At 43.2% G+C, this 26,714-nt stretch overlaps 1 protein-coding gene and 1 pseudogene across 1 annotated transcript in view; one reads left to right on the plus strand and one right to left on the minus strand.

Moving 5' to 3' along the window:
- Positions 1-26,505, plus strand: part of LOC112313485 (zinc finger protein 805) — a 43,740-nt gene extending 17,235 nt beyond the window's left edge. The window contains 2 exon segments of the mRNA XM_071219977.1: positions 18,068-19,408; positions 19,410-26,505. Coding sequence (XP_071076078.1) covers positions 18,068-19,408; positions 19,410-19,505 — 1,437 coding nt within the window. The 3' untranslated portion in view covers positions 19,506-26,505.
- LOC112314100 (U6 spliceosomal RNA) lies at positions 10,025-10,122 on the minus strand (annotated as a pseudogene).
- Positions 26,506-26,714: the final 209 nt, after the last annotated feature.

The raw sequence follows: 26,714 nt of genomic DNA on the forward strand, positions 1-26,714 counted from the left end.
CCTATGTTGGTATCTACAAGTATTTCTAAGAACAAATATTGTAACTGGGGGTGATCTTCAGATTGTCCAGAGTTGTGTTCTCCAGGGAAGGTTTCTGTGTGAAATTCCCTAGCTCTGTAAACCCTGTTACTGCCACACAGGAGAAGGGGTCAGCCCTCTTCCAGGATTAGTTTTCATCTTTGGGGTTGAACACATACTCCCACTCCCCACCTTGTCTAGGATCTCTGTCTTTGTTTTATGCCAGTACTGCTTGGTCTCTAACTTTTCCCTCTTAATTCCCTTCTCTCCTCATAATCAATACCTTTGTTCAAGATTCTGGTTTCACCCCCAGGCACTTTCTGCCCCACACACCCATTGAGCTCTGCCCTTCTCTTTCCTCTCACAGACACATTCTGTGTCACTGATGTATCTACTTCTCTCCCTTTCCCCCCATTGACAACTAAAGAATGGTCTGTACCACTGTCACCTGACTTAAGCAGGTCTCACAAAGTTCTCTGCTCCTTTCCCTCCCCTACTCCCTACCTCTGATATTGGACGTTTTTACTGTTGCTTCCCTCTCTGACTTGAAGGTCCTTGCCTGGTTTCTATGAGTTCCTTCCCTTCTCTTTCAGAGGATCTGTGTCTTCCATCTATTGAACCATTGTGCTTCTTAGGACTCATCCATGGTCATTGCTTTCTCAATTATGATGTGTTCCACAGGTGAGTTAATTCCCTCAAGGTATTTTACTCACAATGATCCACAATTCCCCCAAATCCGTATCTCCAGGTTGAATGATTCTCATGTCTGTTACCTACTGGTCATCCTTCCACACCTTCTGCATATCCACATACACTGAGTTTATGTGTGTGTCATGTGGCCATGGCGCTGGGTGCATCATCTAATCATAAGAACAAGCAAAGATGTGGTATTACTTTGTATCAACCACTGCTCTGAATGTTTTACACACATTACCTTTTAACAATTTCAACAAGTCTATGTGGTAGGTAATGTCCCCATTTTACAGATGAGAAAACTTAAGGAACAAAAATTGAGGAATTTGCCCAAAGTTGTACAATCAATGAGGAAGCATGAGATTAGGGAATGGAGGCCAGTTAGCCACAGAATCCATGCCCTTATCACTTTCTTGTATTCCTTCTCACAGGGTGAGTCTTTGTTTTCCTGGTCACCAGTCATTTCTACTGAAACAGACAAAATAATGCCCATATAGCTGTAACCTCCTTTTCTCATTTGACATACATCTTGGCCATTCCTTCATGTTGAGTGAGGTATACCAAACTCACTCTTCAGTGGCTGCATAATCTGTTCTTCTATCTCTAGAAAATACAGATGTCTGGGTTTGAGGTTGGAGGAAGGCAGGGGAGGGTCAAGTCATGTGTTTGGTTTTAGATACTGTGTTTGAGGTACCTGAAAACCATATCAGTGAATCCTATTATCTTATGTCTTGTCCAAGCCAGACAGACACCACAGCCATTTTTTCCCATCACCCTGCATCCAGCCACTGACGCATTTTGTTCATTTTACCCTCTTATTTTCCTTAGTAGATACTCAATATGTGTGTTTTAGCGAATGGCCACACACAGCACTACGGTTTTTTTGTAATGCTTGGGTTCCTCACAGAGTGCTCATTATACAAAGCTGTGTGTATAGTCAGCGCACCATATGATATGATGAACTCTAAGAGAAACTACACTGGCTTTTATGGCCAGATCTATAAGACTTTACAAGTCATAATGAATAATTATGTTGGAGGGCCTCAAGACTACTCCAGGTTTGATGATTTACTGCAAAGACTTCAAGGACTCGACATACTATCTTACTCAGCAGATATGATTTACTACAGCAAAAAAATAAAAAGCAAACAGCCAAGGGAAAAGTCTCAAGGACTGAAGTCCAGAGGAAATCAGGGACAAGCTTTAGGAGTTCTGAGTACTTAATTTAAGCTTCATCAATGAATTATGACACTATGTGTGAATTGTCTACTAGGGAAGCTCATTAGAAACTGAGAGCCCCAGGATTTTATTGGGCAATCTTTGTTTAGCACATAGCCAAGATTCCAGACCTCCACAAGATAGCAGGTCCCCAGCATACACCACATTGTTTACCCAAACAATAGGCACACTGAGCCATTCATCCTTTCTGGGGATGGTGGGAAACCTAAGGTTCCAAACTCCACCCAGGGCAAACTGAAACTCAAAGGATAGCAGTCTGGGGCCTGCTATGTTAACTCCTTACAGAGACTAGAATGGTACTAAAATGTTGTATAAATTTAGATGTCTAATAAGTATTAAATGCAGTTTGCTCAAACAAAAAATAAGTCATAGCTTTGAGGCAAAGGTTTATATACATGTAAACCATTATAGCTAAAACAATCAGTGAAGTCACAGTGGAAGTTCTTACCAAGCAGTTAGGATTTAATTTAGTGATGACAAAGTACAGAGAATGATGAGGAAGGACCTTGTTTCTCATGTCTGCAAGTGATTCGACTTGCAAATATCCCCTTTGTTTGCCATTATTTCTGCAAAGATGTAATGGCCAGGTTAATGCTATGTTTCCATTGCAAAGACGTTAACGATTTCTAATTTACTTTGTTCCTGCTGTTGAAACTTGTAGCCTTTGCAAGAAAGAAAAAATTGAAGAATATGGGGTCATAACAATTCCTGTATCATTAAATGTGCATAAATGGAGATTAAAGAGTGTGTTGTTGCAGGCTTAGTCACATTCACGGACATTCGTGTGAGTTTCACTAGGAGGGTCTTCCACAGAGACATGGTGCTAGAGACCTACGGGAACCTAGTCTCTGGGTTCTGTCTCCATTGTGGGAAACCAGCGTGCCTCCAGAGTGCTCATTGATGTCATCCTTATGTTTTGAGGGGTAAAGACATACAATGTTTGCTCAGGTATATGTTCCAAATCTTGTAATTGAATAGTCTCAGCTAAATTGTAAATGGGCAGTGACAAGAGCCTGGGCCCTCCAGTCAGACTACCTGGTTATACATCCTAGCCTTGTTCTTGTTTTGGTATCTGGCACCTTGCTCATACTGGACAGACTGCTCTTTATAGGCTAGATGATTGCTAGAGGTAGGAAAGACTCTCCTATGAGCATGTCTTTTACATGCAAACCAACAATCCAGAGCCCACAGCCCTCACCTACCTCTTTTCACGGTCTCACACGTGGAGCCACTGTCTCCTTACCCTAATCAATCCAGGGTCATGTACCAAGCAACTAAGGGACTCAGATGGTCTTCCTTGGGCTGGTCAAGGGCCAGTTTTTCCTTGGAATGTGTAGCATCTGAGCAACTGAGGCCTGTTCAGTTAATACTTTAGTGCACAGTCCAACCCCCTGGCCCTTAGCCTAGACTCTGTTACAGCAAAACAATCATTTATCGAAGCATTTCTGTAACACATACACCATAGTATTATCCGGAATATGCCTCACAATTGAAGGAGGCAGTGTAGGAATGGATAGATTTGAAGAAACAACCAGTTCATTCTATAAAGCCATTACGTCCATATCTGTATTTATGTACTAATTCGATCACTAGTTGTGTTCTTTGATCAACTATTATTTTTACTTTGTGATATACCACCCCTATCACTCCATTGGTTTAGGGCGGCATCCTCACATATCCCGAAAGCAGTGAGGACTTCCTAACAGATCTTCCCCTTCTCCTGCCCCCTCCATGGGCTTAAATTACATGCAGCACCCAGAGTGCTCTTTTTAAAACAAATCAGATGACACTACCACTCAGCTCAAAGCCCTTCGACGGCTACTTGTTTCACATTTTCGCAACTTTAAATAATTTGTCCTGGCTGGTGTAGCTCAGTGGATTGAGCGTGGGCCTGAGAACCAAAGGGTCGCGAGTTGATATCCCATCGCCTGGGTTGCGGGCCAGGTCCCCAGTAGGGGGCGCGCCACAGGCAACTACCCACTGATGATTCTTTTTCCCTTCTCTCTGTAAAAATAAAATCTAAAATTATCTTCAATTACAGTTGACATCCAATATCGTATGTTTTAGTTGTACAGTATGAGCTATATTTTCTTACCTATGTTCTCAATTCTCTGAATTCAGGGCCTTGCTCGCTGGAGGGGGAGGGGGGCGGGGGATACTGCTCTTCGCAGGGTAGTCAATTTTTTAGAGATAACCAACTACGGAGGGGCTGTATCTATATGCAAATTAATCCAAAGTCCCTAACTGGAACCACTTCCTGCTTCTGGCTCTAAACACTTAAAAGAGACAATATTCTTCGGTCTGGCCATTCCAGGGCCTGGTACCAGACAGATAGGGAAGACCCTATTCCTCAAAAGTCGGCGACAGTATTCAACTAGCTAGTTCTGTTTCCCCGGCACTATTTTGCCTTTCTCGGGGGGAAAACCCAACAAAGGTTCTGGACCAAGAGTTTGAGGTCTGCTTGTTTGGTAAAGTGTCAGGGCGGGACTTCCGGCGTCCTTTTGGCTGTTACGTTCCCTCTAAGAGGATCGGGAGCCCAGGGTTGATTTCGGGGCTCTGCACCCGCCTTGGCTCCGGGAGAAGGTTTTTGCCTCCTGAGTCTCGATTGCCCTTCCCTTTGTTCCCCCAGAGAGCCCACCGCGAAGAGGAGGGCCTGACGCGGCGCTCCGGGCTTCGCGGGAGATGTGCTTAGACAGTTACCGACACACGGTGGTAAGTCAAAACTACATAACCCAGGAGGCTGCGCGGTGCGTGTCTGCGCGGGCGCTGGGCCAATCACGGCCCAAGAAGAGGCCGTTTCCTGCGGACCGCGCCGGTAGGGGAGGGACTTCTGGTTCCTCTGATAAACGTCATCTTCCTGTGCCCAGTTGCTCTACCCCGGCTGTGAGATCTGGAGCGATGGGTCCAGTGGTTTTCTTGGGCTGGAACCGGGAAGGCGCGACCCGTGAGCGCCCGCCGGGGCCCCGACTTCGGTCTCTGCAGCCCTGAGCCGACGCCGTGGGCCTCATGTGCGTCTTATACGGGGAAACAACTCTTGAGTGCGACCGTCAGCCGCGGTCACCCGCTCTAGACGGTTGCCTGAGGCGGTGGGACGTACGTCGGTCGCCGCCTCTCCGGACCCCTCTTCGTCCACAGGGTCCCGTCATGGCGGCTGCGTGCGTAGACCCGGCTCAGGTGCGTGGGCGATGGTTTGAACCTTGCAGGTTCTCAGGGGGCTCCTGGGCAGGGTGGACCCTTAAGTCAGCCATTGGATTCCTCTTTGATCTCTTCGTTTATTTGCAACAGTGTCGCGTCTGTGACACGTTTTCAGTCAGTGCGCAAAGGACGGAATGATATTTCTTTTCCAGGGCTCCCATCACACCGGTAAATCCTGCCGCCACTTTGATCTGCAGGTCCCCATACCCCGCCCCAGCCGACCTGTGACCTTCCGGGTCACTGTTGTGCAGGCACACGAGCCTCACCGTGCCCCGTTATTTTCCCTTCCCAGCCTATGCCCGTGCACTGGCCTTTGCCGGGAGACTGTCCCAATGTCTCTGCAGGGCCTCCTTGTCGAATTCTGGCTTCTGCCCAGATGTCACCTATTTTGAGAAGGCCCGTTCTGGCCAGATGGCCTCAGTTGGTTAAAGCTTTGTGGGAGCAAAGAGAAAACAACCAAAAAGCACTGAGTCCTTGCTGTGGGATGACAGGCAGGCATAATATATCATCTCATTTCATTTTCAACTCCTCAGAGCTGAGTTCTGTTATTATCACTGCTTCGGACAAGAACTACCTGAGGCCCAAATTCACCGTGGTCCTTAAGTGGCTGAAACTAGTAACTAGTATGTGACTGCGGTAGTCTGTATTTTTACCCTCTTTAGGAACAGTGTATAGGGAGGCCTGCGGCCAACACATTAAGTAAACTTTGCAAACCCAGCTAAATTCCTTCCCATAGATGCTCTTGAGCATGAATGGGAGACATGGCATTTCTGCAGGTGGAAGTGAGTGGACGGAAAGAAGGTATATTGGTAGTTTAAGGAGTCCCCAGAGGACCCGTGAGGGTGCCATGGTCCCTGCGTGCTCTCCTCTTCACCATCTGCTCAGACATGTCCTAGGAGTGCCAGACTGTGTGGTCATTTGCTGAATATTCCATGCTCAGCCAGAGCAGACATCATCCTGTTCTGATTTCCTGGCTTCAGTGCACAGTTTGCATTGTCTTCAGCAGTTCCTGTCCCTCGTTCTAAAGTATTCTTTCCTCAAGAATACGAGCTGTCAGGACTCAGATATAATGAAGAAATGATGGCTTGTTGAGGATGCTCCCTGGGATTCTGCAAGGTGCAGAATGGGAGCTGTTCCTGCCACTTCCTAATCAGGTGCCACCACTTCAGGTAACTCTCCTGTGAGGTGGGTGGTTGGTCATGAGTCTGCTCTTCTGCCCATGTCCACAGAAATATTTTTCACGGTGGCTGAGAAGAATGAAACTGAGCAATTTATTTGAAGTGCTTCCCATCTTCAACTGTGGTTTTGCTTTGGTAATGGAGGAGGAGTGTCCGGGTTATGATATTAGACTATGGACTAGAAGGATATGTGTTCAAATTTTGCCTCTGCTCATGACACATGTAAACTTTGGGTGAATGGTAGAGCTCCCTGGACTGCAGGTCTCTGATGGGCGTGAAGACGATGATGGTATTGACTTCATGGGCTGTGGCAAGTCACCCCAGTTTTTCTTTTACAAATATATATATGTTTTTTTTAACCTTTTTTTTTTAAGATTTTATTTATTTTTAGAGAGGGGGAAGGGAGGGAGAAAGAGAGGGAGAGAAACATAGATGTGTGAGAGATACATCAATCTGTTGCCTCTCACATGCCCTGGCCTGCAGCGCAGGCATGTGCCCTGACTAGGAAGTGAACTAGTGTCCTTTTGGTTCACAGGCCAGGACTCAATCCCCTGAGCCACGCCAACCAGGGTTATATTTTGATTCTTATAATTTGTTGCTCAGTGAGAATTGTTGTGTTGAACCGAGAAATCGAGGTTCCCCGAAATGAAGGGAGGTCCCATGTTCACACTGGAGGCAAGTGTTGATTTTAAAAATTTTACATTTACATCTCACCATAATTTCAGAGTTAGGGACTTCCAGTTACTTTAACACACCAGAGAGAAAGCCCTCAGCACAAGGCAGGCACACAGTAAGTACCAGTGTGTGTTAAGTGCAGTCGCTGTAATTATTACCGGTATTGTTTTGATTATCATTAATATCCATTTCCATTCCTTTGACATCTCAGAGTCCTCACCATTCTGTGCCTCACAGTCCACATAGGATGTCCTGATCCAGCATCCTTTCCATTGGCTCCACATAGTAGGCTTCTGTCACCTACCCAGCTGTCATCAATGCAAAGCAGTGTCTGCCTCCCGGAGCCTAGCACAGAGCTCTGCCCTCAGGAGGTGTTTGGTCTCTCTGTACCTTTTACATTGAGAGGTACATCTCTGATCCCATCCAGTAGTCCCAAGACTAATACTGCCTGTTTGACTTTCCAGGTGTCTGTGACCTTCGAGGATGTGGCCGTGACCTTCACCCGTGAGGAATGGGGGCAGCTGGACCTGGACCAGAGGACCCTGTACCAGGAGGTGATGGTGGAGACCTGCAGGCTCCTGGTGTCTCTGGGTGAGTCCTCCCCAGCTCTGCCAAGTAGAGGACCTGTCACCTCCTTCATTTTGCCCTCTGTCTCCAAGCCTGGCTGGTCAAGAAGGCATCTAGTCTGCCTACCCTCCAACCCTGAGCTTCAGTCATATTGGGCAAAAAATATAATTTGCCTTTGGTCACAGCCAAAGGATAAGGATGTGTTGGGAGGAAGTGGGGGGTGCCTCACAGAATGCAAAGACAGGTGTGTTCCAGCTGGGCTTATTGAGGGACTGGCATAGGAACTTAGAGAAGCATGATCTTGTCCTGGCTTCTTTCTGTGGGTCGGCTCCTGTCAATGTCTTTCCACAGTGGCTTTTCCTGACCTAGCTGTTTCGTAGAAGGAAGTAGTCACCCAGACACATTTCTCGTCTCTGCTTCTTTCTGTATGTTTTTACTGTTTCTCTCCACTCATTTAATTCTCCCAGCATGCTCCTCGGAAAGAAAGGAAAATAGGGCCATTGGAGTGAGTCTATTATAAAGCTTAGTCCATTCAATTTAAGGGGTACATCTTCACTGTGAAAAGTTCTGTATTTTTTGATATACAGTCTTTTTGTGTGTGTGAAATGTTGATGATAGATGATATTTGACATTTGTGCAAATGTCTCAATTTGACCAAACTATGTGTAATTCCCAATTTTTATGTATGTATGTATGTATTTTTAATCCTCACCCGAGGATATGGCCACTGATTTTAGAGATAGAGGAAAGGAGGGAGAGAAACATTGATGTGAGAGAGAAACATCGATCGGTTGCCTCCTGTATGTGCCATGACGGGGATCGAACCTACAAGCTAACCTTTTGGTGCGTGGGACAATGCTCCAACCAACTGAGTCACTTGGCCAGAACCCCAATTTTTATTTTTAATGGTTCTTGAAATGCTGAATTCTGGCCTCCCCAAGTCTGCCCCTTCCTCTGTCCCCTGTTCCCTGAGAATTCAATTCTCTTGCTCACACTCCCCTCTTACCACCGAAGCCTACTTGGTCTGAGCCTGCTGTCCCTGTACAGGACTGTTCGCCATTTCCTCCTTAGCGTAGCACTTTGAAGATGAGGGTCTGGTGCCCAACCCTTGTTGTCCAGTCCTGCATTGCTACTTTTGAGCTGTGTGTTCCTGGGCAAGATACTGAAGCCCTCTGGGCCTCAGTTTCTCCTAGGTTAAATGAGATAATACAGTATTACTTCACAGGGCTGTTTTGAAGGTAAATGTTTTAGAACAATACATGGTGACACCTTGCTGTGTGCAGGGTTAGCAATTGTGACCCCTGCTGCTCAGTACTCTTAATGATCCGTCATTGTCCTCATTGTCATGATCATCATCCTCACTTGGATTCAGCATTTTCTAGAACAATGTTGTGTGGCTTTGTAGTTAAGTAGGCCAGATGCCACAGATGGCTAGACCCTGGTTTCCATCTCAGCTGAGGCATTTATCATTTCATGATTTCAACAAATCACTTTATTTGCCTGAGCCTTGGTTTCTTCATGTATAAAATGGTGCTGAGCACAGTATGTACTTCATGTGGATGCTGTATAGAAATCCTAAAATGGAACTTTTCATGGAAGGAAGAATAATATAACACTTTGCTCAGGACCTGAAAAAATACTTAGATCAATGAAGACTCCTTGTTTCTGAATGAAAAGACTGGATATTTTAAATGTCATTTTTTTTCCTAAATTAGTGCCTATATTAAATTCAGTTTAAAAAAAAATTTTTTTTTAATTGCTTGGCACAGACACTGGGATACATTATATCCTATACATAGTAGTTGTTTTTTAAAGGCTGTTTTTACAACTGTTTTACATTAACATTAAAATTGAGAGGAAGGTACAGAGATTGCTCATAAACACTCTGCCTCCCCACGCTATCAACATTCCCACCAGAGTGGTACATTTGTTAAAGTTGATGAACCTACATTGATACATCATAATCAGGGTTCACTCTTGCTATTTTACATTCTATGGGTTTGGACAAATGTATAATGAGTGACATATATCTATCCTTATAATATCATACACAGTATTTTTGCTGCACTAAATCCCGTTTGCCCTGTACATTCATACCTGCCCCTGGCAACAGCTGGCAACCAGTGATCTTTTTAGTGACTTCATTTGTGTTTTCCAGATTGTAATATAGTCAGATTGGCTTCCTTCACTAAGTAATATGTATTTAAGTTTCCTCCATGTCTTTTCATGGCTTGATAGCTCATTTCTTTTTAGCTTTGAGTAATATTCCATTGTGTGGATGTACTATATAGTTTATCCATTTACCTACTGAAGAACATCTCTGTTGCTTCCAAGTTTTACCAGTTAGGAATAAAGCTGCTATAAATGTCCATGTGCAGGTTTTTATGTGCTTGGTAATGTGTTTTAAATTTTAAATTCCACTTGTTTATTACTGGTACCTAGGAAAGCAGTTGGCTTTAAAAAATGTGGAACACTTCATGAATTTGTGTGTCGTCCTTGCACAGGGGCAATGCCAACCTTCTCTGTGTCATTCCAGCAATTGACTCGTGTGTTAATCTTGTATCCTGCGACTTTGCGATAATTGTTTATTAGTTCTAGAAGTTTTTTGTTGATTATTTTGCATTTTCTGTATATGTGATTTTGTCATCTGCCAACAAAGACCGTTTGATTTCTTACTTTCCAATCTGAATACCTTTTATTTCATGTTCTTGTCTTACTGCATTAGCTGGTACTTTCAGTACAATGTTGAAAACCTGTGGTGATTAAAGACATCCTTGCCTTGTTCCCGATCTTAGTGGGACAGCTTCAAGTTTCTCACCTTTAAGTGGGATATTGGCTGTAGGGGTTTCTGTAGATGTTCTTTATCAATTTAAGGAATTTCTCCTCTATTCCTAGTTTGCTGAGAGTTGGGGTTTTTTTCTTTTTTAATTGAATGGATGTTGGATTCTATCAAATACTTTTCTGCATCTATTTATATGTTTGTATGATTTTTCTTTTTTTAACCTGTTGGTGTGATGGATTACATTAACTGATTTTTTAATGTCGAGCCAAGTTTGTATCCCTGGGATAAATCCTACTTGGTTGTGGTGTATAATGTTTTTATACATTGTTGGGTTTGAATTGCTAATATTTTTGTGGAGGATTTTTTGCATCTGTATTCATGAGGGATATTGTAGTTTTCTTGAATGTCTTTATCTGGTTTTGGTATTAGAGTAATGCTGGTTTCCTAGATTGAGTTAGGAAATATCCCTTCTGCTTCTATCTCTGGAATAGATTCTAAGAAATTGGTATAATTTCTTTCTTTAGTGTATTGTAGAATTCACCAGTGAACCCATCCAAGCCTGGTGCTTTTTCTTTTGGAAGGTTTTAATTATTCCATTTCCTTAACAGATATAGCCCTATTAAGATTGTCTGTTTATTCTTGTGTGAGTTTTAGCAGATTGTGTCATTCACGTCATTGGTTTCATTTCATATCGGTTATCAAATTTGTAAGCATAGAATTGTTAATAGTGTTTTAATATCCTTTTAATGTCCATAGGACCTGTGGTGACACCCCCTCTTTCACTTCTGGTATTAGTAATTTGTGTTCTCTTTCTTTTTTTTTCTTGGTCTCTCTAGAAGCTTACCAATGCTATTGATCTTTTCAGGGAACCAGCTTCTGGTTTCATTGATTTTTTTCTATTGATTTCCTGTTTTCAATTTCATTGATTTCTGCTCTAATTCTTACTTTTCTGTAAGATTTACAAAGTAAACAAACTGTTTACTTTGGATTTAATTTGTTCTTGCTTTTCTAAGGTAGAAATATATATAATTGACTTTAGATTTTTCTTCTTTCTTAAAAAAATATGCATTCAGTGCTATAAATTTTCCTCTAAGTATTGCTTTCAGTGCAACTCAAAAATTTTTGCTAAGTTATATTTTCATTTAGTTCAAAATATTTTTTACTTCCTTGAGATTGCTTTGTAGACTCATTTGTTATTTAGAAGCATGTTGCTTAATCTCCATGTATTTGGGGAATTTCAAGTTATCTTTCTGTTATTGATTTCTAATTAATTCGTTTGTGGTCCAAGAGCAGACATTGTGTGATTTCTATTCTTTTTAAAATTTGTTAAGATGTGTTTTATGGACCAGAATATGATCTGTCATGGTAAATATTCCATGTGAGCTTGACAAGAATGTATATTCTGCTGTTGGGTAAAGTAGTCTGCAGGTGTCAGTTATATCCAATTAATTGATGGTATTGATTTCAACTGTGTCATTACTGATTTCATGTCTATAGTATCTGTCCATTTCTGACAAGTACTATGGTCTACAACTGTGATGTGTAGATTCATTTGTTTCTCCTTGTTATTCTATTAGTTTTTGCCTCATATAATTTGCTACTGTGGTTAGTGTTTAGGCACATAAACATTAAGGATGTTTTTGCCTTTTGGAAAATTTACCCCTTTGTCATTATGTAATACCCTTCTTTATCTCTGATCACTTTCCTTGTTTTAAGCCTGCTCTGTCTGAAATTAATATAGCTACTACTGCATTCTTTTGATTAGTAGTAGCATGATATGTTCTCCACCCGTTAACTTTTGATCTATATGTGTCTTTATGTTTACAGCGGGTTTCTTGTAGAAAACATACAGTTGGTTCTTGTTTTGTGATTGGAGCATTAGATCTTTGATATTCCAAGTGATTATTGATAGTTAAATTAATATCCACCAGATTTGTTACTGTTTCCTATTTGTTATCCATGTTCTTTGTTCCTGTTTTTCTCTTCTCTTTCTCTGCCTTTTGTGGTTTCAGTTGAGTATTTTATATTATTCCATTTTTTCTTCTTTCCTAGTATATGATTTATACTTTTTATTTTTTTTTACTTTTTTTAGTAGTTGCCCTAGAGTTCGCAATATACGTTTAAGTAATCTAAGTCCATTTTCAAATAACAGTATACCACTTCACAGGTGGCTTGAGTCCTTATAATAAATATAATCCTAATTCCACTCTGACTGGTGTAGCTCAGTTGGTTGGGCATCATCCTCCAAAAGGAAGGGTTGCCAGTTCGATTCTCAGGGCACATGCCTGTGTTGCAGGTTCAGTCCCCAGTCAGGGCTCATATGAGACTTAACTGATCAATGATTGTCTCTCACATCAATGTTTCTTTCCCTCTGTTTCTTTCTCATTTCCCTTCTCTCTAAAAATAAATAAATAAAATCTTTAAAAGAAAATCCTAATTCCTCCCTCCTGTTTTTTGCATTATTGCTGTCATTTATTTTACTTATATTTAAGCATATATATGTGTATACACATACACATGATATATGCATAAAGATACATAATCCAATACATTGTTGCTATTATTTTGAACACACTATTTTGTTTGCTTAGTTAAGACAAGTAAACATTTTTATTTTACCTTCCTGTCCTCAGTCCTAAGACTCAGGCTGGTTCCCTAGCAGGAGTTTTGAGGACAACAGGGGCTGCAGGTGCCTCCCTTGGCCCTTTCTGGCATAGAGCTTTCTCTGCCCAGGGTGGCTAGTATAGGTCATGTGCTATCTCAGACTACCCATGATCAGGGGTGCCATTTGTGAGATGATGGAGACCTCCCAGGTGGGCCGCCTCCACCTAGCAAGTGTGCAGCATCTACTAGTGCCCAAGCCTTGCTCCAAAGATATATTTTTTAAAGATTTTATTGATTTATAAGAGAGATGGGAAGGAAGGGAGTAAGAGGGAGAGAAACAATGGTGCAAGAGATGTCAATTGGTTGCCTCTTGCACAACCCTGGCTGGGGACCTGGCCCACAACCCAGGCATGTGCCCTGACTGCGAATCAAACCAGCTACTATTTGGTTCACAGGCCAGTACTCAAACCACTGAGCCACACCAACCAGGGCAAGATTTTGTTTGAATTGGTCTGTGTGGTGGCAACCAGGTGCCCCCAAGTTTGCTGATGCACAGGGAGGCTGAGGCCCCTGACTTGAATTAACTAAAAAGGATCTTCAGGAGATATGTCTGAATGGTGTTGGGGTACCGTTTAGACGTAGGATAGAAATCAAAGGGAACAGGTGCTGTCTACGTAGCCAGCCCTGATGTGTGGGCCCTAACAGTGGTGGTTTTGCAGTTGGTTTCCAGGCTGCAACATTTTGTTTGCATGGATGGGGGCAGCTTCGTTCCAAGGTCTCCTCCACATCCTGAAGTCCCAGACTAGACTGAGAGGTTTTCTTTATTCTTACCCAAATCACCATTTCCTCTTTGTTTCCTGTGAACAGGCTGTCCTTTGTCTAAACTGGAACTGATCCACCTGTTGGAACGCAGCCTGGAGTTACAGATGTTGAAGAGAGGACTCTCCCCAAGCTCCTTCCCAGGTGGGTACCAACAGCTGGGCAGGTCGGGGATCATTGCCACTTGCAGACAGTGAGGTGACCATTGCCTCTCTATTTGTGATGATTCTCTTGTGGCCTCTGTGGAGGCTTTGGATCCATGGAGCCTTTAACCTGCTGTCCTTCTGTCTCCTACTCTCCAGCCCTGTCACACTCTTTACCACTCCTGGGGGAAGTCCTGGGGTGTATGAGGTACCTTTGTTTTCTCAGCTCCAGCTGCCTGGCCTAAAGCAAGCTGTGACACATAGTAGCCTTGTGGCCCCAAGGAAGTTGTGTGATCTTGTTGTGTCATTGCTGTCTCAGCAGTTTCATGTCGAAAATGGAGTCTTAACCCTGGCTGGTGTGGCTCAGTGGGTTGAGCACTGGCCTGTGAACTGAAAGGTCGCTGATTTGATTCCCAGTCAGAGCACATGCCTGGGCTGTAGTCCAGGTCCCCAGTTGGGGGTGTGCAAGAAGCAGCTGGTCAGTGTTTCTCTCACACATTGATGTTTCTCTCCCTCTTTTTCCTTCTCTTCTCTTCTCTCTAAAAATGAATAAATAAAATCTTTTAAAAAGAGAAGAGGAACGTAAAACAGAGTCTTCATCCTGTGTTGCCTCTAAATCTAAATGTCTCTTCTATGTAACTTTTCTTCTTACCTACCTGGGAAGGTTTCACTCTGATCACGGCCAGTTCCTACACCAGAGTCTAGATCACACCTTCTCCAGGAAGCTCCCTCTTCACTTCTTTTCTCCCTCTTCTGTAACTTTACCTATTCTCTACACAGCATAAAAATATGCTCGGGGCCTCACACTTGAGGAACGTCAATAAAAGGTGCTGATGCCTCTCTGATGGCTTGACACTGGCATCAACTCTCCTTTCCCAGGATAATCGCTCTTCTTGCACAAGTTGTCTGTTCTTACAAGAGATGTCTACACTTTCATGTCATGCCTCCCATTTACTATGATTTCTTGTACTTTTTTTTTTTTTTTTTTTTTTTAAGATTTGTTTTTAGAGGGGAAGGAAAGGAGAAAGAGAAATATCAATGTGTGATTGCCTCTCACATGCCCCTGCTGGGGACCTGGCCTACAACCTAGGCATGTGCCCTGACTGGGAATTGAACTGGCGACCCTTTGGTTCACAGGCTGGTACTCAATCCACTGAGCCACACCAGCCAGAGCAATTTCTCGCATTTTTTTAAAGGTTTTATTTATTTATTTTATTTTAGAGAGGGGAAGGGAGGGAAAGAAACATCAGTGTGTGGTTGCCTCTCACACACCCCCTACCAGGGACCTGGCCTGCAACCCAGGCATGTGCCCTAGATTGTGAATCAAATCAGTAACGCTTTCATTTTCAGGCCAGCACTCAGTCCACTGAGCCACACCAGGTAGGGCTCTTGTACTTTTTAAAGGAGGTTTAACTCCTATGCTGCATTGTGCAAAAATCTGAAGAGGTCAGTGTGATAAACTTTTGCATATGTATGAACCCTTGTAACCACCACCTAGGTCAGTACAGTGTCTCCAGTACCTCATTGGACTCATGACCTCTGTAGCCTCTTCTGCTGACTAACCCCTGCCTAGAGGTAGACAAACATTGATACGAGAAAGAAACATACATCAGTTCTTTCTTTCATGTGCCCTGACTGGGGACCAAACCCACAACCCCAGCATGTGCTCTGACTAGGAATGGAACCTATGACCTATTGGTTTACAGGACAATGCTCCAACCAACTGAGCCACACACCAGCCAGGGCCAGAGAATATTCTTATCATGTTTTTTGGTACATGTAAGCACTGATTTCTATGAGGGGTACAGGTTATGAGGTAGGAGTGCAGTCAGCTTTCATAGAAACTCACAGACTGTTGGGCAGAGTGGCTACTCCCTCATATTTCCACAACTTGCAGGTGAGAACATCTATCGCTCCCCATCTTCACCAGCACTGGTAAATTCATTACCTTTGCTCTTTAAGGCCCCAAGCGGGGATCCTCTGCACCAACCACAGCTTGGAAGCTGCTCCTTACACGGTCACTCCTCTGCTCCTAATTCTCAAATACAGCCTGGCTCATAGCTTATTGAGCTCCTGCAGCATCTGTCATTGTGCCAAGAGCTTACAGGCATCTTCTCCCTAGATCCTCATGACAGCCTGGGAGGCAGAGACGGAGAATCTCCTGTCTTCCAGGAAAGGAAGTTGGGATGAGAACAGCTAAGGAATCTGTCCAGTAGCAGCTAACTCTGTACAGGCAGAATTAGAGCTGAGGTGTTCTAATTAGACCTCCATGCCCATGAGCTCACAACACAGCACAGACTCCAGGCGGAATTATGCTCAAGCTTTTGGACCCCTTGGATTCCCTGACCCTGTTCTCACTGGACCTTCATTCTCCTCTCACTCTGGTGACCACTCTAACACTGGCTCATCAAACATGTCATACTGTCCAACGTTAGTTCACACATTCTTACATGTTTCCCAGCTAGGTCCAGAAGTGCATTATGTGGCTAACCCATAATAAAAAATTAAAGTTAACATGCATTGATTTTTTTTTTGCTTGATGTCTGGCAATGTACCGAGCATGGTATATGTAGTGTATAAAACTCCTCCAGCCCACAGTTCTACAAGGCAGGCTCTATTTTTAGCTCTATTATTTAAAAGAGAAAATGAAGGCTTATGGAATTAGAGTACCTTACCAGGTGCCACAAAGCTAATAGTGAGGTTTTTTTGGAACTTGACCCTAGAGTTTTTATGGTCAGAGACCATAATCTTAACCACAGTACCCATGTGCTGTCCACCTTCTGTTGAGTGAAACTCAGGTTTATTGCTCAAGTAATCATAAACCTTGGTTTACGACACATTGCCATCCCTGATTCATGAAGGACCTTGACTGATTGATTATTAACTAAATTGTTTATTTGCTGATTCATTTTTTTTTTTAAATAATGCACTTAACATCACCAGACTCAAGAGTGAGAACATTACTCACACCCTACTATCTTAGTCTGTCTGGGCTGTTATAACAAGAATGCCACAGACAGTTCTGGAGGCTGGATAGTCCAAGATCAAGGTGCTGGCAGACCTGGTAAGGGCCCACTTCCTGATTTGCAGGTGGTCATATTCTTGTTGTGTCCTCATGTGGCAGAGAGAGGAAGCAAGCTGTTCTGTGTCTCCTCTTGTAAGGACACTAATCCTGTCGGGGGCTCCACTTTCACCAAACCTGTCCCCTTAGGCACTGTTTTTCCCTGATTCTGGGAAGACTGTGGTTTTTTTGTTTTGTTTTTTTTTCATTCTGTGTCCTAAGGCTGAGGTGGGCTTTCCACTCTCTCTGGCACTTCTATCACTCTCGTAGAACTCAGCTCATAAGGCACACACGCCATCTAGGAAGCCTTCCTGGCCTTCCTGACTCCCAAGGGGCTGTATAAGGCCCCTTGTAGCACCTTGAGATGTTCTTGCTTTCAGCAAGCTCACCACACACAGTGTCTTCATTAGTCTGCACCTGCCCCTGGTCTCCAGACACTCTGTCCCCGAACTGTCCTTTCCCTCTGGGTCTCCCCTCTAAAGGTTTCAAGAGTCAGAACCAAAAAAAGGAATTGCAAACCTGAGTTTCAGATGTGAAAACACAGCAGCTTCAAGCCACCATTTTCATCTCCTTGTTCTCACTGAAATGGTGATTTTGTTTCTTCCGCAATTCCATCACTAATAAGCCCTTTTGTGTGTTGAATTCCAAATTCCCTTCAGGTGACAGCACAAAACCCAAGACCACAGAGCCCCACCCTTCCCACCAGGCCTTGTCTGAGGACATCTCACTCCAGGAGCAACTAACTCAGCGAGACTCAGGGGACACTCAAGTGGGGCAAGGCAAAGACCAAGATGGACCATCAGAAGTTCAGGAAGGCCACCTGAGACCAGGGACAGATCTCCCGAGGGAGAAGTTCCCTGGGAAACTGAGCTCTGAATGTGGCAGGTTGGGGAGAGGTGGTGGTCTGCACTCCCTGACCATGCAGGAGCCTATGTCTCCAGGAGATGCTCTGTCTGAACAAGACTCACACAGAACAGTGAAAGGTCCCTTAATTCATGAAGGAAAACAGCCCTACACATGTGAGGAATGCGGGAAAGTGTTTAACAAGAAATGCTTTCTGGTCCGACATACTCAAGTTCACACTGGAATGAAGGCCTATGGATGCACAGAGTGTGGGAAAACCTTTAGCAAGAGCACCCACCTCCTGCAGCACCACTTGATCCACACAGGGGAGAGGCCCTTTGAGTGCCTGGAGTGCGGGAAGGCCTTCAACCGCCGGTCACACCTCACCAGGCACCAGCGGATCCACACTGGAGAGAGGCCCTATATGTGCAGTGAGTGTGGAAAGGCCTTCACCCATCGCTCGAATTTGGTCCTGCATAATAGGGGCCACACAGGAGAAAAACCCTTTGTGTGCAAAGAATGTGGGAAAGCCTTCCGCGATAAGACTGGTTTTCTTCGACACTACATCATCCACACAGGAGAAAAGCCCTTTGTGTGTGTGGAGTGTGGGAAGGCCTTCAACCGCAGGTCACACCTCACGTGGCACCAGCAGACTCATAGTGGACTGAGACCCTTTGAGTGCAAGGAGTGTGGAAAAGCCTTTTGTGACAGCACAGACCTCATTCAGCACTATGTTATCCACACTGGAGAGAAACCGTACAAGTGCCTCGAGTGTGGCAAGGCCTTCTACCGCAGATCACACCTCAAGCAGCACCAGCGGAGTCACACTGGGGAAAAACCGTATGTGTGTGGTGAGTGTGGAAAGGCCTTCACCCACTGCTCCACTTTTATCTTACATAAGAGGGCCCACACTGGAGAGAAACCCTATGAGTGCAAAGAGTGTGGGAAAGCCTTCAGCAATCGCTCAGACCTCATTCGACACTTCAGCATCCACACCGAAGAGAAACCCTATGAGTGCAGTGAGTGTGGGAAGGCCTTTAATCGCAGGTCATATCTCACTCGGCATCAGCGGATTCATAGTGGAGAGAAACCTTACGAGTGCACGGAGTGTGGGAAAACCTTTTGCCAGAGGGCAAACCTCATTCGACACTCCATCATCCACACTGGGGAGAAACCTTTCGTGTGCAATGAATGTGGTAAGGCCTTCACCTACTGCTATACTTTCATCTTGCATAAGAGGGCCCATATTGGAGAGAAACCTTTTGAGTGTAAAGAATGTGAGAAAGCCTTCAGCACTAGAAAAGATCTCATTCGACACATCAGCATCCACGCTGGAGAGAAGCCCTATGAGTGCAGTGAGTGTGGGAAGGCCTTTAATCGCAGGTCAGGCCTCACACGGCACCAGCGGATTCACAGTGGAGAGAAGCCCTATGAGTGCATGGAGTGTGGGAAATCCTTCTGCTGGAGCACAAGCCTCATTCGACACTCCATCATCCACACTGGAGAGAAGCCCTATGAATGCAGTGAGTGTGGAAAGGCCTTTGGTCGCAGCACATCTCTCAGTCAGCATCAAAGGGTTCATACTGGGAGAAAACCTGCCAAGTAGAATAGAAATAGGAAGACCCTTCACAAGTGCACAATCCTCAGTCAATCTCCAAGAACTCCTGCTGGGGAAAGATTTTTTTTGAATGTAAAGATTTTCCACTTTAAACAACAGTTGTTTAAACTGGAAAATCTTTTGCCAGAATGTGACTATTTATACCAAAGGGAACCCTTCCCCCTCCCACCACCACCCCAGTTTTCTTCCTTTTGTGGAAACCTGTTGCAGGATGTCATTTGTCTTCTAGTGAGTCATGTTAGAAATTGACCCAGCCTAGAATCTTATTCTGCATCTGAGAATTCATCCAGAACTTTGATCCAGCAAAACCTCAGCCACATCTTTCTTAGTTTACACTGCAAAATTATCTCAGGGGTATTTAAACAAAGAAAGAGGAGACATAGAAGTAAGAAGACAAATGCAACCGCAGCTTCTTTCACAGATCAGAGGGCCTGGTTCCCTTATTTGTTCTGTGTATATGTTCACTTCTGTCGAAAATCAGGAGATTAGGCTTTTGAGGATGTTTGAAAACACTAATCGAAAGCCTTTGTTCCACAACATTGTCTCTACCTATGAGCAGCATGAGTCTGAGAAATATGAAGGTTTAAATTACAAAATGCTTTTATATTCAGATAAAGATGTACATATACAGAAGAAGGCACTTGGACTATTAAATTTTTTTTTTTGGAAGTGACAAACATTAAAAAAGCATGAATTCAGATTTTTAAAAATATGTTTTTCATGTCTTTGACCATCCAAAACTCAGTGTTAATCTTGAACTACTTGTTCATTTTTTCTCTTTTTTTTCTGTGGGGTGAGGATGACAGTGTCACTGTGTAACCTCCCCAGATGAATCCTGATTATACCCTCTGACTGTGATTTCTAAGCTTCAGTCTTCCTTAGAGTGCCATTCACTTCAGCATTTTCCTAGGGGTTGAATTAGAGCCAAAACAAAATAAAATGTGGCTGAATTAAAAGAATAAGATAAAGTAAGAAAAACACAGAGAATGCATCTCATTTTTTTATCCTTACCCAAAGACATGCTCATTGATTCTAGAGAGAGGTGATGGGAGGGAGAGAGGGAGAGAAACATCGATGTAAGAGAGAAACATCAATGGGTTGCCTCTTGTATGTTCCCTGACCAGGACTGAACTCACAATTTAGGCATGTGCCCTGACCAGGAATCTAACCCGTGACCTTTCAGTTTATAGGACAACAGTCCACTGAACTGAGCCACACTGGCCAGGGAACATCTCATTTTTAATCTTAAAAAAGATGATGTGAAGATTCACTGTCAAATTAATTTGAATTTTAACACAAAGTAGGCATATGTACATGTGGATATGTGTGAGTTTCACTATTGTCACCATGGGGTTAGTCCCAGTATAAAAACTAATGACTAGTATCTTTCCTCAGGGTATTTTGGAATTTCTCCTTTGCCTTTTTTTTTTTTTTTTAAAAAAGCTATATGTGATACTATTACCTCACAGAAATATACTGTACAAAAAATATATCCACTGTACAGAAAGATGGTCATGTCTTCACTTTGAACCCTCCTCAGGGCTTTTTAAATGACTGTAGATCTGTATTGCCACTGTAGGCAAAGCCATTTCTGATGTATTAATTAATGGTACTGTTGTTAAGGCACCTCTTCATCCTCTTCAGCAGCCTCTGGGTCCCGAATATTTTCTCCTAAAAGTTTTATACTTTTAACTTTTACATTTAAATCTCTGGTCCATGTTGGATTAATTTTTGTATTACCCTATGAGGTTTAGGTTGAGTTTCTTTCTTGTAATTTTGCCTAAGTATATGCTGTTGTTCTGGCTCCATTTCTTGAAAAGAATATTTGTCCTCCATTGAATTGCATTTACTCCTTTGTCAAAAATCATTTGGGCATATCTGTGATGGTCAGTTTATGAGTTCTCTATATTATCTCATTGATCCGTGGTAGTATAGGTATCACACTATCTTGATTACTGTAGCCATCATTAGATCTTAAAATTGCGTAACATGATTTCTCTACCTTTATTCTTTATCAAAAATTGCTTTAGCTTTCCATACCGTTTTTACCTTTGGCTTTCCATTAAAAATTTATTATGTTCTTGTCTATATTTACAAAACCACTTGCTGAGATTTTGCTGGAAAGTAATCTATAGGTCATTTTGGTGAGATTTGGAGTCTTTATTTTGTTGGTCTTTTAGTCAATGAACATGGTATGTATTTCCATTTATTTAGATTTTCTTTGATTTATTCCATTAGTGTTTTGTAACTTTCAGCCTGTGGATCCTGAACATATTGTTAGATTTTTTGTAGGCACCTTTTTTGTGTTACTGCATGTGGTATTGAGTTTTTAATTTGTTGGAACATGATCATTACTGTTATAGGGAAATACTAATTTTTAAAAAATTTTTATTGTTATTCAATTACAGTTGTATCCCTTTTCTCCCCATCCCTCCACCCCACCCCAGCCGAACCCACCTCCCTCCCCCACTTCCACCCTCCCCTTTGATTTTGTCCATGTGTCCTTTATAGTAGTTCCTGGAGAAATAATTAATTTTTATATGTTAACCTTGTATCCTGTGACTTTTTCGAATTTGCTTAATAGTTACAGCAGCTATATGGGGGTTAGATTGTTTCATGATTTTCTTCATCTTACCAGCAAATAGCAAACATCTTATAATTTTCCTAACCTGTAGACTTTTCATATCCTTTTTACTGTCTTTATTGTACTGCTAGAACTTCAGGTGTAGTGTTGAATAGAAGTAGTGGAAAAGGACATGCTTGCCTTGTTCTTAATGTTAGGGAGAAAGCATTCGGTATTGATCATTAAATATGATGATGGCTGTGGGTTTTCATATAGATGTTCTTTAGTTTGGGAAGTTTCCTAGTTTTCTAAGAGCTTTCATTATGGAGGAGTGTTGAATTTTGTCAAATGCTTTTTTCCTTCAATTGATGTGATTATGTCACTTTTCAGATGTAGCCTATTGATATGGTGTCTTGCTTTGAATGATTTTTGAATTTTGAACCAGCCTTGCATTCCTGCAATAAACCCCACCAAGTCATGGAATACAATTATTTTATTATATCTGTATTACAGCATTCATTGTTTGTTTGTTTGTTTAAAGATTTTATTTATTTTTAGAGAGAGGTGAAGGGAAGGAGAAAGAGAGGGAGAGAAACATTAATGTGTGGTTACCTCTTGCATGCCCCCTACTGGGGACCTAGCCGCCAACCCTTTGGTTCACAGGTCCACCCTCAGTCCGCTGGGCTACATCAGCCAGGGCTGTATTATAGCATTCTGTTTGCTAGAATTTTGTTGAGTTTTGTTTCTGAAATCATGAACAATTTGGTATATAGTTTAATTTTTTTGTACTGATGTTGGTGTCTGAGTAATACTGTCCTTCCAAAATGAACTGGGAAATGTTTCTCCTCTTTTTTTCCTTTTCTTCAGGACAAGATTTTGTAGACTTGGTGTTATTTCATCTATTTCTGTAACATTATGTCTTAGAAGTGTGACTTATAAACTGCATATTGCTATATATTTTTCAACCTACCAAAGTTACTACTAATTCAAACATTTATTTCATGTTCTAGGTGGTATATTTGCATTTAATTGCATCTTTTTGTTTTGTGCTTATCTTTGCTCCAGTTCTGTTTCTTGTATTTTTCTTTTAAAAATTTGTACAGATTGTTTACATTCTGAACTTTGCTTTTATTTGGGAGTTTATAGACTCCTATTTTATTAATGTTTAAGTTAACATTATAACACTTTAACATAAATGAACATAGAGTTCATACCTTTACCAACGTCTTGGACAATGTAAGGGATATTATTGAGGATTGCATAATTCTGTTGTACTCAAAAAGGTAATATGCTTTGTGCAGACAATGAGCAGTTGTATTAATGCACAGCTGTATCCTTATCTTGGATCTTTATTACTGCTATAGATGCAGACCTTTCACCTGGATCACTTTCCTTTGACCTTAAATGAATAACCTTTAGCATTCATTTCCTGTGAGTTAGTGTTCTATTACATTTTTCATTTTTGCCTACACATGTTCTTTCTTGAAAAACTCTGTTGTTGAGAATAGAAATCTATGTTGGAGATGATTTCTTCAGCATCTCAATATGTCTTGACTTACCGCTCAACCCCTATATATTGGGTATTGGTGGAGACAATTTATTTTGTCTTGATAATTGCCTGGTGGTAAGGAATGGTATTTGAACCTGATACAAAGGACTACACACCCTCAAGATTGTTCACAGTGAGATGAGCTCAGTAATTACAGGGGTTTTGAGTTATTGGGTGACAGTGTCGAATGCATAGGGGAAATAATAAAATATATATATATATGGTGAGCAAATTGATGGATTGTGACAAACTGGCTGGATGTTTACCAATCCCATTTTCTCTTTGTGGACATCTGTTAAGCTATCATGTCTCAGCTTTCCTCACACTTAATTTGGAACCATTTAAATGTATTGCAGACAATCAAATGTTGGTAGAAATGACTGTGAATTGTGTCTTAATTGTTCTCGCATTTGTGCACTACCCTGGGGATATCCTCAGTGGTTCTAGATTTTACACCTCCCCAGGATTTAGTACTTTCTTGGGGGCTACAGGTTCAGGTGATAGACAGGTGTTGATGGTGCATTGATGAGGACAGGGCCTGATGACCTGAAGCCTCAGTTGGGCCCTCCCATGATCACACGTTTGTACCACAGTCTCCTTGCCCGGATGGTCAGAAGGGGAGGACAGGAAGGGGGGAGGAAGGTCCTGGTTACTGTGAACTAGATGATACCCCATGTCACAACTTGATACCATGTAATGTAGGCCTGAGGGCAGTTAACCCCAATATTCCCAAGATCCAAATTGTGTGGCCTGCAATAAATGTCTCTTGGGCAGCATGCCTACCCGTAATTTAAGAAACCCTTCTGCTCTGTCGTTTTAAGAAATAACTAAAGAAGCCAAATAGTACAAATGTGTCCTCTTTACGTGAAATTTCTAATCAAAACCTAGAAGGCTACTTGCTGAATTAGGAAGTCATTTTTTTAAATAGAATATGCCAAGTATTCTGCAAAGAAGCATCCCCATTTTCACTCCCACAGCAGTGTATATGAAAGTATTGTGATGTTAACGCTAATGTCAGTAATAATCAGTATTCCCCCCCTTATGGAATACTTCCAAGATCCCTTTGGATGCCTGAAATCAAGGATAGCTTTGAATCCTATACAGTGTATGTTTTTTCCTACACACGCGCGTATGTAGTGGACATACTGGAAAAAAATGATTCATGTGCCAGGTGAGCTGGAGCAGGGCAGGGCATGCTTTCATCGTGAAATTTGTGAATTGTTTCTGGGCTTTTGCATTTAATATTTTTAGACGGTGGATGACCAGGGGGAACAAACCGCGGAAAGCAAAACAGCCCATTAAGTGTAGTTCTTATTTATTGAGCACTAACCATATGATAAGCATTCTGAGGGCCTTCATATTTCCCACTGTAGTCGGGGCAGCCCCTGAGGTTCTCAAACGAGTGAGCATCACAGGATTCCTTAAAGCAGAATGCCGCGACGTACCGAAAGTTTCTGGTATCACTAATTCCAGGTGGGGCCACAGAGCTTGCATTTCCAAACGTTCCTAAGTCCCGCGGGTAATTTTTATTGGAGCGCAGGGAATAATTTTTAGAGAAAGTGAAACCTCGCCTCCGTCTTTGCAAATCCGTCTTTATTTCCGGTCTGTTTTTAGCAGGGCCAATGGGTTGCCATGGAAAAGGGAAACAGCGCATGCGCTCCGAGTAGAACTAGATTGCATTACGGGAAAGCGGCTGCTTGTGCTTTTGCCTAGTGCTGGGCCAATGGCTGCTTAAGGGAGGGGCGTTTCCTGCCGAATGGGGCGGAACTTCCTGCGCATTCCAAGAGCACTTCCATCTGCGTGCAGTTGCTGGTCAGAAGGCGACCACGTGGCTTCAGCACGAGCGTGGGTGTCTCTGTGGGGCTGAGCAAGGAAGGCGAGTGACGTGGCCGGAATGTCCTGCGCCTGTGCGATTCTGACACCATCTCTGGCCCCGTCTCCAGCGCCTCAGCCGTCAAAGGCTGCAGCCTGGATCTAGGGAGGTTTTTACGCCATTTTATAGCAACGTTCGGAGTGCAGCACGTAGCAGGTGTCCCTCCCGAGTCGCTCTCCCAGCAGCGCTGATGAATCCTGCGCAGGTGAGTGGAGAGTCCTTCAGGGTCTCAGCCTGTCACACCTTTATGGTCATCACTCCTCCTTGGACTAATGGTGGTATCCTGGGCTCTACCTTTTTTTATCCTTGTTCTCGGTCGTAGAGTCTGGGTGGGGGTCACTTTGGCCCAGGGTCCTGAAGCTAGACCATGGATTATATGCACGAAATGACGCTGGGAAGGGTGTCCCAGTCACGGGAATAGGCATTTGCAAAGACTTGGAGGTGGGACTGAATTGGAAGTGATCAGGATCTCAGTCTGTCTTAAGGGAACGTGAAGCAGCCGGCGGAAGTTGGGGCTGGATCTGCAGCCTAAAGAGCTAAGCTTTCCTTCTGGAAGTTTGGAGCAGAGATCGGGGTGATTTAACACACATTTCATTCAATGGGTTTTCTCTTGCCGCAGAGTGGAGACTAGGAGGGAGAGCCAGGAGGAGTGTGAACTGACAGCATTAAGGCCCTGGCACTGCAGCTTATATGGAAGGCTGGGCCCAAGTACGGAGGTGTTTGGAAGCCTGGTCTGAACGACAGCAGGAGAACTGGCTGGCGGGGGACTGTTTGGGGCACTTCCTGCCAGACCCGTAGTTTACATAGTACCTGTTGACCCACCTGCCGGGGTCTGCTCAGGGCTAGACTCAGTGATCAAGGGATGTAAGGAGAAGGCAGGCTCTAGCAGTCCAAGGCCTGGTACTCTTGCGTTGAGAGGCTTGGGGGACAGGGAGGGACCCAGGAGTGCTCGTGTGAGCGGTGAGATGTGGTGAGAGGTGCTGTGCTGCCTTTGGGCTCAACTGTCCCCTTCACGGCAGGGCTGTGTGACCTTCGAGGATGTGTTCGTGTACTTCTCCAGGGAGGAGTGGGGGCTCCTTGATGAGTCTCAGAGATGCCTGTACCGTGATGTGATGCTGGAGAACTTTGCCCTTGTGTCTTCACTGGGTAAGTCACTGGTTTAGTTATCTGTTGCTATGTGGCAAACTGCCCAAAGCTAGTAGGTTGAAAACACGTTTATTATTTCACAACTTCTATGGGCCAAGAATTAGGCATATCGCCCTGGCCAGTGTGGTTTAGTTGATTGGGTGTTGTC

This window comes from Desmodus rotundus, chromosome 12 (assembly GCF_022682495.2).
Source record: "Desmodus rotundus isolate HL8 chromosome 12, HLdesRot8A.1, whole genome shotgun sequence".
NCBI lineage: Eukaryota > Metazoa > Chordata > Mammalia > Chiroptera > Phyllostomidae > Desmodus > Desmodus rotundus.